Source organism: Labeo rohita, chromosome 20, assembly GCF_022985175.1.
Source record: "Labeo rohita strain BAU-BD-2019 chromosome 20, IGBB_LRoh.1.0, whole genome shotgun sequence".
Classification (NCBI taxonomy): domain Eukaryota; kingdom Metazoa; phylum Chordata; class Actinopteri; order Cypriniformes; family Cyprinidae; genus Labeo; species Labeo rohita.
This window is the reverse complement of record NC_066888.1, coordinates 10,190,033-10,204,536: the sequence shown is the minus strand read 5'-3', so window position 1 is coordinate 10,204,536 and position 14,504 is coordinate 10,190,033. Positions and strand designations below refer to the sequence as shown.

Sequence of the window (14,504 nt, the reverse complement as noted above, 5' to 3'; positions counted from 1 at the left end):
AAATAATAATGACAATAATTAATGACAACATTTCCGTTACGTTTTATTTAGTTTGTAATAAATACAATTGTGACCTTGACATCCGTCTAGAGACCACATCGCGAACACCTCCTCAATGGCACAAAATGCTTCCACTATAAGAGAAGTCGGCAGCCTTGCGGCCTTTAGAGTTATAGCGCCACTCAACAGACATTTCAAGTCCGAACTGCGCTGACAAGTACAAAAACGTCACATAAACGTACTATATGTATGTTCATCTGTTCCAGGGGAAAAAACAAACACTCTTTTAGTGCCACTCAGTGGACATTTCTGTTGGAAACTGCAGTAATATGTACTTATTGGTTTGTATTTCGCATCTCGCAAAACATTCCCACAGGTACGTTTTCGTCATGAGACCAGGTTGGCAAAAACATGTTCTGTTAAGTTATACACAATAAAGCATACACTAAGAAACACTAAAAAGTGTCCATTTTGATTTCATGTTGACTTAAAAGTTTACATTTGCAGCTAGTAGGCTGAATAAAAATGCTAAGCCGTTAACTCACACTCAGTAGCATCGAGAGACTGTTCTGACGTGTTTTTGGTGGGCTGTAATGGCATTAAAGTTGCATACAGCCTGAATACCAACTACGTCAAGCACATGACCTCAGACCCAATCTCACAACTGTTTTGTGTGCCTTAGCACACATGCATCTATGCGTGCATGTATTAGTATGTGTTTGCAGAGAAAGTTTGACCTTTAAGCTAGTCAGGGTGGAATGAAGGCAATCTTGCAAGGTAAATTACCTGTCAAAACTGCAACTTTAACTTGAGAGAGAAAATGAAACAACTGATCATTTCATCGAGAACATGCAGCTGTTCACGTGTCGTGAAAGTCTGACCTGTTTCTCGTTCTCGTCCTCTAGTTGCAGGCGCTGTTGAATGCAGTTTCTGGCCTGTAGGAAGGCCTTCCTCTGGGCGCGCTCAGTAAGGACTCGCACAAACACACCCGACAGATTCACGCCGACCAGCAACACTGCATTTGCTACCAGCTACGAACACAGAGAGAGAGAAAAATAACAGGGTTTGTGAGACCAGCTCTGTTTATCAGACCATGCTGAAGGATTCTGACATTTAAACAACATTTGGCGAATGAATACGAACTTTCAGTGATTAGGAGTGGCGTGCTGGTAAGTGTGTGTGTGAATGAGAGTGAAAAACGGGGGCAAAGAGCAAAACTGGCTTGAAGGAGAGACGGAAACAGATGCCAAGAACGGGGGCAGTGGGTTCATTTTTTTCAATCCTTCCTGAGATGATAAGCTCGAGCGCGGAGACGGACACAAACCCCCCACGCTAGATAGCCTGAGCATCTCTATGGATTAGCTCCTGTGACCGAAAGAATCAGCAATTGCCTGGCTTTTGAGACACGTCACTTCAAACGGGCGCCTATTAAGGGCTTTGTATTGTTCGTTCATAGAGCAACAGAAAATTAGATTACCCAGAATCCCTTCAATTGGTCTGTGCATTCTTTTAACAGGCCCTTTGTAAATGAAAGTGAAGGCCATTTGCTAAATAGCACAAAGCAGTGACATTATTACAAATCCTTAGCAAGGTTATGAGGCTTACAAATTAGGTAACAAGGCTAATAAACAATGTGGCCCACGGAAGCCTGTTTCTGCCATGGTATGGACAAATAAAATAGGTAATTGTGATTGTTTTTATCCCATAATTAAGACATTTTTGTCACAATTCTAAAACCAAAAAAAAAAAAAAAAAGAAATATGAAATATAAACTCAGAATGCAAACTTGCTGAATTCTGAGTTTACATTTCATAATTCCGATTTTTCTTTTCCAAATTGTGAGTACTGAGTTTAAATCTCACAATTCAGACTTTGCAATTCTTAAAAAAAGGAACTAAGAGATATAAAATGTGCAATTTTGACTTTTTCTCTCATAATTGCGATAAGTAAGAATTTTGAGATATAAACACAGAATTCTTTCTCACAATTTTTTTTCTCAGAATTCTGATTTTGAGTCTTTATCATAATTGCAAGTTTATATCTCACAAATCAGGACTTTTATTCTCAGAATTGTGCGCTTATATCTCAGTTCTAATACTATATCTTGCAGTACTGCGTTTACATCTCACAATTCTGAGTTTATATCTCACAATTCTGCATTTATCTCACAATTCTGCATTTATATCTTGCCTTTCTAAATTTATATCTCAATTCTGAGTTTATATCTCACAATTCATAGTTTATATCTTACAATTCTGAGTTTATTTTTCACAATTCTTAGTTTATATCTCACAATTCTGCATTTATATCCCAAAATTCTGGGTTTATCTCTCACAATAATGCATTTACAGTATATCTCACAATTCTGCATTTATATCTCACAATTTTGAGTTTATGTCACAATTCTGCATTTATATCTCACAATTCTGCATTTATATCTCACAATTTTAAGTTTGTCACAATTCTGTATTTATATCTCACAATTCTGCATTTATATCTCACAATTTTAAGTTTATGTCACAATTCTGTATTTATATCTCACAATTCTGCATTTATATCTCACATTTTAAGTTTATGTCACAATTCTGTATTTATATCTCACAATTCTGCATTTATATCTCGCAATTCTGCATTTATATCTCGCAATTCTGCATTTATATTTCACAATTCTGTATTTACATCTCACAGTTCTGCATTTATATCTCGCAATTCTATTTATATCTCACAATTCTGCATTTAGATCTCGCAATTCTGCATTTATATCTCACAATTTTAAGTTTATGTCACGATGCTATATTTATATCTCACAATTCTGCATTTATATCTCACAATTTTAAGTTTATGTCACAGTTCTGTATTTATATCTTACAATTCTGCATTTATATCTCACAATTTGGAGTTTGTCACAATTCTGTATTTATATCCTACAATTCTGGGTTTATCTCTCACAATTCTGCATTTATATCTCACAATTTTAAGTTTATGTCACAATTCTGCATTTATATCCCACAATTCTGAGTTTATCTCTCACAATTCTGCATTTAGATCTCACAATTTTAAGTTTATGTCACAATTCTGTATTTATATCTTACAATTATGCATTTATATCTCACAATTCTGCATTTATATCTCACAATTCTGCATTTACATCTCACAGTTATGCATTTATATCTTGCAATTCTGCATTTATATCTCACAAGTTTGAGTTTATGTCACAATTCTCTATTTATATCTCACAATTCTGCATTTACATCTCACAGTTTTAAGTTTGTCACAATTCTGTATTTATATCTCACAATTCTGCATTTATATCTCGCAATTCTTAGTTTATATATCACAATTCTGCTCAAAATTGCAAAACTCAGAATTACGTGAAAAAAGTCAGAATTGTGAGATAAAAAGTCACATTCTTTTTATTTTTATCCAGTGGTGGAAACAGTCTTTCTTAGTGGCCAGCTTGGTTAATTGGTATTGGCTATTGATTGCTAATCACTGATTAAGGCTTTAAAGTAATGTGATTGGCTTATAGACGACTGACCGTCCTTTATTTTAATGCGTGATAGGCACCAAGGTTACGCTGTGACAGTCTGAGTGAGAGGTTGTGAAAAAAAAAAAAAAAAACCTCATTAACTCAGCATGTGAACGGTGACACTTGTGTCTAGATGTGAAGTGTTCTTGAAGTTTGGAGAGCAATAATGAAATACAGTATATGCTGTGTGCTGTGCGATGCTGCTGTTTCAATGTGAAGTGGCACGCTGATATTTTTAGATCAGGTGTTTTTAATGAGTTTATGTCGATCCTCTTTGCTTAAGGTCTTTGGAGCGTTTTGATTGGATTTTAGGCACTCTATCGGTCTTTGCGATGAAATCAAGGCTTAGTAGGTCACCAAATCCAGTCCCTGTTCTCACAGGTTTGGTTTTTGATGACGGAAGCTGCAATTCCTGTGTGAGTGTTTGTCACAAACATCATTTAGCATCCAGCGAGGATGTAGCGAGACATGTGAAACTGTCACGGCGTTCAGTAAATCAGAGGCGTAGAGGTTACGAGCTGAACTGAAATGTGTCATTTTGTCCGTCTGCCAGATTAAACGAAAGGTCAATGCATACAAATATTCTCTGTATTAATATCATGAGACTTGCTCTGTTTACAGCCTCACTCCTTTCATTTTACCTTTCTTGTTCTGTTTAGATTTACTCTGTTTAATGTCTGAGAGACCCCTTTGATGTATTACAATAACAGTAGTGATATTGAAATTAGCCTCTAATTTTCATGTCAATTTCTTTAATTATGTTGCTCTAACCTAATCAAAACTCACTTTTGTTAGTGGAGCTTTATCCCTCTGCGACTAGTATCTATTTCAGTAATGCTGTTTCTGTTTTGAATCATTTTGACCTCAGCAACAACACATAACAAACATAAACAGCTGGCAGAAGAGTATCTCTACAGTGTCAAAGAGTGAAATTCCAAACCTGTATCAAGAAGATATTTTCAAGAATATAGATAATCAGATCATTTTGGTTATGTTTAGAAGTATTTAGAGGTATTACAATGGATTTTTTAACAATTTTGTAGTAAAGGTGATATCACACTTTGTCAACAGTTGTGCTGTAGCACTAAATATCAGACCTGCAGTCTTGTGTTTGCGCCAAAGCTGTGCCGACATTTAGCACAACAGCACTCTTGCATATGCGATTATGCTTAATTGTATCACTATTATACTGGCTGGAAGAAAATTATTTTAAGAGGGAAAGGAATAAAGTCCCAGTCAAAGGAAGACTTCAAATGAAAACGATTTACAGCTTCAGCACTGGAGCTCTGAATATAATTCTTTGTACACATCTACATAAATCTCCAACTGGCCAAACGTGTATAAATAAATTATTCAAACCAAAGATTATTCCACTATTATTAGACTCATAGACTATTAGAGCCATAATTCTGACTGCTAAAGCTGAGAAAACACATTTTTAAAAATAGTTTTATAGTATTTATTTGCTAGTTTTGGCACAAAAGCTGTGCAAGCTGTTGAAACATTTAAGTAATTTCACTTCTGATATTCTTGTTTTTTTTTTTATCAATATTGAAAGTGATTTAAAATGTAACGCTGGACCACAAAACCAGTCTTAAGTAGCACTGTTATATTTGTAGCAATAGCCAAACATACATTGTATGGGTCAAAATTATTTTTCTTTTATGCCAAAAAGTAAAGATCATGTTCCATGAAGATATTTTGTAAATTTCCTACCGTTAATATTTCAAAACTTAATTTTTTTTTTTTTGCATCTCAGCCAAATATTGTCCTATCCTAACAATACAACCATACATTAATGGAAAGCTTATTTATTCAGCTTTCAGGTGATGTATAAATCTCAATTTCGAAAAATTTACCCTTATGACTGGTTTTGTGGCCAGGGTGACAAACGTGCATTAAGAATTCAGATAATTCCTTAATTTTGTGTTGGCTAAACTGCACCTACACATATTTTTGAATGAGCACTGCCAAACAGTTTCACTAACTGATCTTCTGTTTGATTTTGTGGTTTATTTTTCATAAAAGAAGTTCTGAGAGGTTTCTGACTGACTGCTTTCTCTAGGAGCTGTCCATCCTCCGTGGTGCTGAAGTCAAACTGGCCTCTGCGCGCTCTTCACACCACCTGTGTGCACGTGCGGTGCGTGCGCCCACAGCACCTCGTGCTCCACCGAGCGCACTAATCGCTAGCGCATCACCCTACATGACACGCCAAATACAATAAATGCATTTTTAGGGATGAAATGTCCAATGACACTTACCGGTGTCCACACGCGAGGTTTACGCGCAGTCACCGATGTCGCCGTAACGATGAAATGCGACGCAGCCACCAGGATGCCGAACAAAACCGCCAGGAGCGTCCTGACCGGTAGCAGAGAGTAGGCAACGAATGTAACGAGCATGAGCTGCCAGACACCTTGCTCAGGTGTTGTGCTCGGTGCGTCAGGCCCCTGCGCGCCCTGCGTCCCGTGACCCAGCACGAGAGGAAACGGGCAGCAGAGCAGCGCGAACGTGAAGCTGAAGAGCAGCGCCAGCCGCGCGATCTGCTGCAGCTGCGTGACCTGCAGATATTTGACGTTGGTGACGATGAAGAGTGAGGTGAAGATGACGCAGTGGACCGGGTGCGAGCCCTTGGACACGGTGAAGCGCGAGCCGGCGGAGAGCAGCTCCACGAGCGCCAGCGCGAACGCGGCGAGGATGAGGATGGCCAGCGCTTTGAGCGTGGCGGTCTGCTCGAGCTTCAGGTTGTACTTCTGGAAGAGAGTCTCGAGCTCCTTGCAGTCAAACTCGCGCTCGCACGCGCCGGCCAGGCAGCGACTTTTCCTCCGCCGCGTGCGGACTCTGGGAAACGGAACTTCTTCCATAGCGGGGCCATTCATACAGCCAGAGCTCGTCTTCACAGGCACCGCATGTCCAGCACTTGTTGTCGCGGTCCTGGCGGCAAGTGTCGCGCCTCGAGACGCGAGACTGTATCTAATCCGCAGCACGCGCCGCCACCATCCACAGGTTGGTGACTGTTGTAACGAGCGCAGACAGCACCCGCCTCCTCTTTTCTCTCCCTCGCTCTCTCTCCTCCCTCCTCGAGGCGGTCTCCAGGGAACAGACCACCCGTAGCGTTTGTTCGGCCCCAGAAAGAGGTTAACATCGACCACGCAGAGTCGGGACTCCCCTCTCCGCATCCCACAGCTGCATCTCAGCGCCGCGGCCGCGGATCACGCATGCGCAATGTCAGCCCGAGATTGAGAAACCAGGCACGTCTCCCAGTCCTCAAAAAAGATAAGACAAGACAGCAGCGCAGCTCTGACGGGGCTCGTCTTAAATGGGAACGCGGCGAGCAGTAGGGCAGCCTCCATGTTTGTGAAGCTAGCGAACGATGTTTTCATTTCGACTCGCTAAAACCGAAATCACCCAGGAGAGTCTCCCCGCCGTGCGCCTATAAATAGCACACTGATCAGTGGCCTTTTAATTAAGCACTTTAATTCCAGCTCGAGCCTTTGTTTGGAGTGCCGTTACCGATCCGGTGGCGAAGCAGGTGTTGCGGATTACAGATCGCATTCATCTTTTATTCTCGCGCATCTGCGGCTAAATTGATTACCGCCGGGTGCCTAAGTGGATTTTTGCGTTGGGACAATGGGGTTGAGGAGGTGTGCCCGCTCCTCCATTCATGATGAGCTTCTTGTGTTCACTTGGCTGCTGTTGAATGGCCCGTCAAGAGAGCGCTCCAGTCCCGCTCGGACCCTAAACCCAAAATAGAAGCAGATATGGGCGCTGTGTGGGCCCCTGACAACTTTCAATGCACATAAACAGTGTTGGAGATAACATTACAAGTAACGCGAGTTAAGTAATCGGATTACTTTTTCAAGTATCTAGTAACGTAACGTATTACTTTTGAATTTATATGAAAATATCTGGGTTACTTTTTCAAATAAGTAAGTTTTTAAACCATTTTTTACCATTTATTCAATGACAAGTCTCATGTCGGGAAATCAAAAGTAATTATTGTGCATTAATTCATCTCACTCACAAAAAAAAAAAAAAAAACAGATTCAGCATTCCTCAATAAAAACAGCGAAATAGAAAGGCAACCCTGCAATAATTAATTATGTTAAATAATACAAATGTGACCCTGGTCCACAAAACCAGTCAATAAGGGTCAAGTTCGAGAGTTTATTTAATATACAAGTTGAGATTTACAAATCATCTAAAAACTAAATAAATAAGCTTTCCAGTGATGTATGGTTTGTTACGATATAGGACAATATTTGGTTGAGATACAGCTATTTGAAAATACGGAATGTGAGGGTGGTCGAAGTTAAAATATTGAAAAAATTGCCTTTAAAGTTGTCAAAATGAAGTTCTTAGCAGCACATATTACTAATCATAATAATAAGTTTTGATATATTTACAGTAGGAAAATCGGTAGGGAATTCCAAAGTATCTTCATGGAACATGATCTTTGCTTAACATCCTAATGATTTTTGGCACAAAAGAAAAATATTTTGACCCACACAATGTATTGTTGGCTCTTAAGACTGGTTTTTGTGGTCCAGGGTCACAAATATCCTTTATGTATTTAATCCTGCTTTATTAACCAAGGTCTTTGCTGCTGACTGGTCCTTCAATGATCCAATTCAACCATACTAATAAGCAAAAATTATTTTATATAAACTAACATTTGTGCCTCTGTTTTGGTGTGAAAGGGCTTTTACGTTTGCCAAAATTAGAAATTTTTATATTAAAAACAAACCAGCAAGCCCTGCCCAGATTTAAAAAGTAACATAACGCATTACTTTCCATAAAAATTACCGTAATTAGTTACTTTTAGGAAGTAAAATTGTAATGCATTGCTTTTGAAAGTAACTTTCTCCAACACTGCACATAAACATAAGCGTTATTTCTTTTTATTTAGTTCCAGTTATCTTATTGCTAGGACTGGTCACATGCACCAAAAACAATGATTTCAACAATAAAGTTTTAAAAAAGTTCACGTCACAGCTAATAACAATACAGAGGAGCAATATCATTGCAGTCACTTTCAGAGAGATTTTTTTTCAGCCTGATGAACGATTAACCATTAGCTGCCAATCAAAATAGATCTATATGACATATATCTATCAACCCGACTTAAAAGTGTGCACTGTTCACAGAACATACTGTGTGTGAAATTAAACATAACCTTATTGTCTTGGCGTGGATGCTAATATAGTTGTCATTATAACTTTTTTTTTTTTTTTTTTTAACTTTTGCCTTTTGCTCAATAATATCTTATAATATTTCAAAATGTTTTTTTCTTTCACTCTGACAAAAGGCCAGTTAAATCAAAATCAATGCAAAACTCAGTGTTTCTGCTGTCATGGCCATAAACATGTCCTGAAGCATCAGAATCCCCTGAAGCAGACAAATAACCCAGAATCATCTTGTTTTAGTAGCTCAGGATCAGTAGGCATCAAAAAGACCAAGGTTTTCCCATTTCACACTCCATAAGAGAAATCCTACAACGAGCTGACTCTACAAATTTGTTCCAGTTCCTGCTTTTTTGTTTTTTAAAAATATTATCATAAAAGTCTTGGCTCAAGATGAAGTCAGATTTGGAAAAAATGTCCATAGAGTTTTATAAACACTTATTTTTAAATTCTACAATGAATTTTCAGTTACCTCTTCACCAGAGTTTGCACTAGACTTTAACATTGTCTGTCATTTTAACGGACAGGGTCTTGAAATTCTGTCATAATCTATTATCACCCTTCATTTTAATTTTCATATTTTAATTAAAATAACACATTTAATTGCTTTTATTTTGGTTCACATTTTCATTTTTAATTATGAACTTACAGAACGACAGCACAGTGTTTTAAAACAACAAAATACCCTAGGGCTGGGTAAACAAACAAACAAACAAAAAAAGATTTCTCAATTATAATAGATTCTCATTTAGTTGAACTATGCACCTTCCTTCCAATACATAGCAACAGGCTACGCTTTGTGTTACTTTTGATACAAAACAAAGTCTTAGATTTCAAATTCTGTCCATTTTATTAGGAAAATCAAGCAATAAATACCGTTTTGGCGCTCTTTAATGTGGCGTGATAGATCGTTGTAGCTTCTGTGTACTCGCCTGTGCCTAATCAAATGCATAGGAAAACATTCGTGACAGTTTCATTTTGGTTGGGGATCCAGTTCTCCGCTGCTACACTGGAGCGCACTCAGTTAGAAGTTACAATAGATCACCGTCAGTTAAAGGGATAGTTCACCCAAAAGTGAAAACTGATGTTTATCTACCAACCCCCAGGGCATCCAAGATGTTTCTTCAGTAGAACACAAACAAAGATTTCTAACTCAAACCATTGCAGTCTGTCAGTCATATAATGGTAGTCAATGGCTCCCAAATCTTTGAGAGTAAAAAAACATACACAAACAAAACCAAATTAAACCCTGTGACTCATGACAATACACTGATGTCCTAAGACATGAAACAAACGATTTGTTTGAGAAACTAAACAGTATTTATTTCATTTTTACCTCTGATTCACCGCTATACCCTACTGTCCTGAGCGCATGCACAGCATCTAGCTCATGACATGTGTACACGCTCTGGCGTAGTATACGCGAGCGGCGGAAGCGATCTGCGATTATAGATGCTCTCCACTTCTGTTGGCATCTCATAACATTTACTACAAGAACACCTCCACTTTTGAAGAGATCTCTGTCTCCCTGAAGCTTGAAGACTTGCTGCTGCGGCTTCTTACTCTGAATATTCTGGTTCAAATACGGTTGGGCAAAAAAAATGTCTGATGATATATAAAATTGTCTTCCATTGCGATGACCAGTACTTCTAAATATCTTTAGATCTTCACAGTGCCAGTGAACACGTCCGCAATCTCTGCACACTGTGTAAACAATGAGTGACGTATAAGCGCAGATCGCGTACACGTCACGCGCCAGATAGTGCATGCGCTCAGGACAGTAGGACATAGCGGTGAATCAGAGGTAAAAATGATATAAATACTGTTCAGTTTCTCACACAAACCGATCGTTTCGTGTCTTAGGACATCAGTGTATCGTCACTAATCGCAGGGTTTAATTTGGTTTTGTTTGTATATGTTTTTTACTCTCAAAGATTTGGGAGCCATTGACTGCCATTATATGACTGACAGACTGCAACGTTTTGAGTTAAAAAAAAATTTGTTTGTGTTCTACTGAAGAAACAAAGTCTCCTACATCTTGGATGCCCTGGGGGTAAGCAGATAAACAAAAATTTCATTTTGGGGTGAACTACCCCTTTAATCTGTCAAAGTGACGGACGGCCTTCAGATTTTTCTATCACTGATAAAAAAAAAAATCCGTCAATGACGGACAATTTTTGGTTAACATGACCTATGCTCTTCACTCATATTTACCCTCTCAGTCATAATTTTCTGTCAAAACCTTTGCTCGATAATATCTAATAATATTTCACTTTTTTTTTATCTTCTGTTCTGACAAAAGGCCAGTTAAATCACAAAATCAATGCAAACTCAGTGTTTCTGCTGTCTGTTCATGGCCCATAAACATGTCCTGAAGCATCAGAATCCCCTGAAGCAGACAAATAACCCAGAATCATCTTGTTTTAGTAGCTCAGGCATCAAAAAGACACTGTTCAGTCTAGGTTTCCATTTCGCACTCCATAAGAGAAACCCTACAAGGAGCTGACTCTACAAATTTGTTCCAGTTCCTGCTTTTTTGTTTCATAAACATATTATCATAAAAGCCTGAGGTCAAGATGAAGTCAAATTTGGAAAAATGTCCATAGAGTTTTATAAAAACTTATTTTTAAATTCTACGATGAATTTTCAGTTGCCCCTTTACTCATATTTACCCTCTCAGTCATAATTGTCTGTCAAAACCTTATATAATATTTCACTTTTTTTCTCTTACATTCTGACAAAAGGTCAGTTAAATCACAAAATCAATGCAAAACTCAGTGGTTCTGCTCTCTATTCGGGGCCCTTAAACATGTCCCGAGGCATCAGAATCTCCTGAAGCAGACAAATAACCCAGAATCATCTTGTTTTAGTAGCTCAGGATCAGTAGGCATCAAAAAGACATCATTCAATCAAACCGCGACACCAAAGAGGAAGTTAGACGCGTTAAAACACTGAATTGTGTGTGGGTTGTGTGGCAAGGGAGCACGCTTGTATTTTTTATGAGCCCTTGATTAAACACAACTGATGCTTGTGCTGTAGTGAGCATGATCTGTAACTTTATATCCATCTGGCTGCTCCCCAGATTTATTGTGAAGAAGCTGTTTATGCTCAGTAAATACATTTCAGATAAGCCGAGCTGGCACTCAACAGAACGGTAACTGTCATAACTATCACAATACATAAGCGTTAGCACCTCTGAGGGATCCATGAATCTCATAAATGCGATAATTAAAGGCTGACATCAAATCAAGCTTTTGAGAGACTCCAAGTACTCTTACAATTTATGATATTAGGCCTCCTTCACTGGCATTGGCTTGCAGACTGACAGGGCGGTTAGAAGTTATTTTAGTCACTTCCTCAAAAACGCTTTCAGTCCGTGTGTATTTTTGGAGCATCTTGCTTGTATGGCCTGCTTTTGATCGCACAGCATGCGGCAGATGCCCTTGATGGCTGGTAGAGTCGTCCCAGCGCTTATCCTCATGAAAACTCTGTCAACATTATGAATTAAATCTAAACCCCTACTGTGCCTTTTCAGCTTATCAGGTATCGCTGATTTGTTCGTCTAATCTATTTTAGGCTGTTTTCATTTACTGTTACAAAAACATATTCACTGTCTCTCACTTTATTTTCACCTGACTACTTTTAAACTTGTTAATTTAACGAAATCTATATATTGATCTGTACTTGCGATTGATTTATGTTGTTCATTTTTTACACTTGCGTATTTGCTGTTTGCTGGAGGCATTTGAGTGATTGATTTTTTTGAAAGTTTTATTGATCCTCTGTCCACGTCTCACACAGATTCATCTGATGAAAAACATTTCTAAATCTGAATAGTGCAATTAAGGTGATCTAACAGCAGGAACCTGCGTTTTAATTTTCAAAGTACTCTTTAATGTACAATGAAATTAACATAAAACATGCATACGAGAAATAGCTATTAATTTGGGGCAACAGGTCAGGCACATTTGGCTCTTTCTTTTTTTTTTATCCATTGATTTACTCGTCTATCCAGGTCTGTTGACATGGGGGGATAATCAAGAACATTGTCTCCAGGGGGGTCCAAAAACATTGTTTTACATAAGGGTTCCAGCCTTATAATTGCAATTATTCTAGGGCCTGTGAATTCAAGCAGCGCATCAGACTGTTTCTAAAAAAAGGCTTTAATTAACTGACCACAGTGTTTATGAACATTAGTGGTCATAAACAAAATTAAAAGTTTCTTTTAATTAAGGGTAGAGAAGGTTTTTATTGATTTTGGTGCAGTTTTAATTTCGTTAATGATGACGATGACGAAAAATATTTGTTAATGAATATTTTTTCTGTGACTAAGATATGGAAGCCCGTTTCCGCCACTGAATAAAAAAATTGAAAAAAAGGTTATTGCGACTCGTTATCTCACAATTCTGACTTTTTTCTCAGAATTGCGTAATACACACTTTAATTCTGAGAAATAAAGTCAGAATTGCATGATATAACTTTGCAATTGCAAGTTATAAAGTCAGAATTCCGAGATATAAACTCACAATTCTGTGAACATATCAGTCTTTTTTTTCTCTCAGAACTGGACTTTATAACTTGCAATTGCGAGTTTGTATCTCATAATTCGGAGAAAAAAAGTTAGACTTGCGAGGTGTAAACTCAAAATTGGTAAAATAGCTACCAAAATAAATTTTAATTAATCTGAAAAAATAATATCCCCTTTTTCAAATTGAGCCGTTCTCAGATCTTTCTCACACCGACAGAGGCCGCTCCCACGATAGTTGACTGACATGAGCGTTTTACCTCAGATCAGCTGTAACAGTCCACCCTCTTTGTTTCGATGCCGGAGCAGGAATATCTCTGATTGAGCGATTGAGGTGTTGTGTTGCTGGATGTAATAATGAACATAGTGGTCATCATTTATTCCTGACATCTGAGCCGCTGAAGATGCAGTGGATTACGTTTGTTTGTGAAGGGAATGCGTCTCCCGATCTACATATATCCGTCTGTGTTCGCGCGAATCATTCGTGATCCAGCTTCACTTACAGCAGAAGTGTGTATAAGCATTTTTTTACGAATCTTTGCGATTGCCTTTCCTTATAACATGGTAGTTAGGAAGTTTAGCGGCTAAACGCGACTAAATGTGGCTAAAGTAAACAAGATCGTCATTCCACAGAGAGAAGAGAGGGGCGGGGCAAACAGAGCTCATTTGCATTTAAAGGAACAACCCCTTAGAATGAGAAGATTTTTGCTGAGCTCATTTTGACAAGGTAAAAAGGGTGTTGTTTTACAAAACCATTGAGAATTTTTAATCAAAGTATATTAGAGACTTTTCATTAAGACCCTAAAGAATCATATCAACTTGTGGAAAATGGGCATCTGATGACCCCTTTAAGAAATTACTACTTTTATTCAGCAAAGATTATATTGATCGATTATACTGATTTTTATTTCAAATTGTTCTTTTGAACTTTCTATTTTCTATTTCATCATCAAAAAAAAAAAAAAAAAAATCCTGAAAAATAAATTCAAACACTCATAACATTGTTATTAATAAGAATAACAATAATAATGTTTTCTTGAGCACCAAATCATCATATTAAAATGATTTCTGAAAGACTGAATACTGCAGTTCAAAATTTTGGGAGTAGTAAGATCAGCTGCGTTTATTGTGTGTATTATAATTGCGATGTAAAATAACATTTTTCATTTTCTTATACATGAAAATCTAATTTATTCCAGTCATCAAGAATTTTCAGCATCATTACTCCAATCAGTGTCATATGATCCTTTAGAAATCATTCTAATAT

At 37.8% G+C, this 14,504-nt stretch overlaps 1 protein-coding gene across 2 annotated transcripts in view; it reads right to left on the bottom strand.

The window, feature by feature from the left end:
- adcy1a (adenylate cyclase 1a) overlaps nucleotides 1-7,260 on the bottom strand; it is a 56,640-nt gene extending 49,380 nt beyond the window's left edge. The window contains exons 1-2 of one of the 2 annotated variants that reach the window (XM_051139460.1): nucleotides 5,791-7,260; nucleotides 882-1,031 (exon numbers count right to left, since the gene is read on the bottom strand). In XM_051139460.1, the coding sequence (XP_050995417.1) occupies nucleotides 882-1,031; nucleotides 5,791-6,708 (1,068 nt within the window). In that variant the 5' untranslated portion in view covers nucleotides 6,709-7,260. The remainder of the gene's footprint in view (nucleotides 1-881; nucleotides 1,032-5,790) is intronic. The other variant, XM_051139459.1, reaches the window with a different exon arrangement.
- Nucleotides 7,261-14,504: the final 7,244 nt, after the last annotated feature.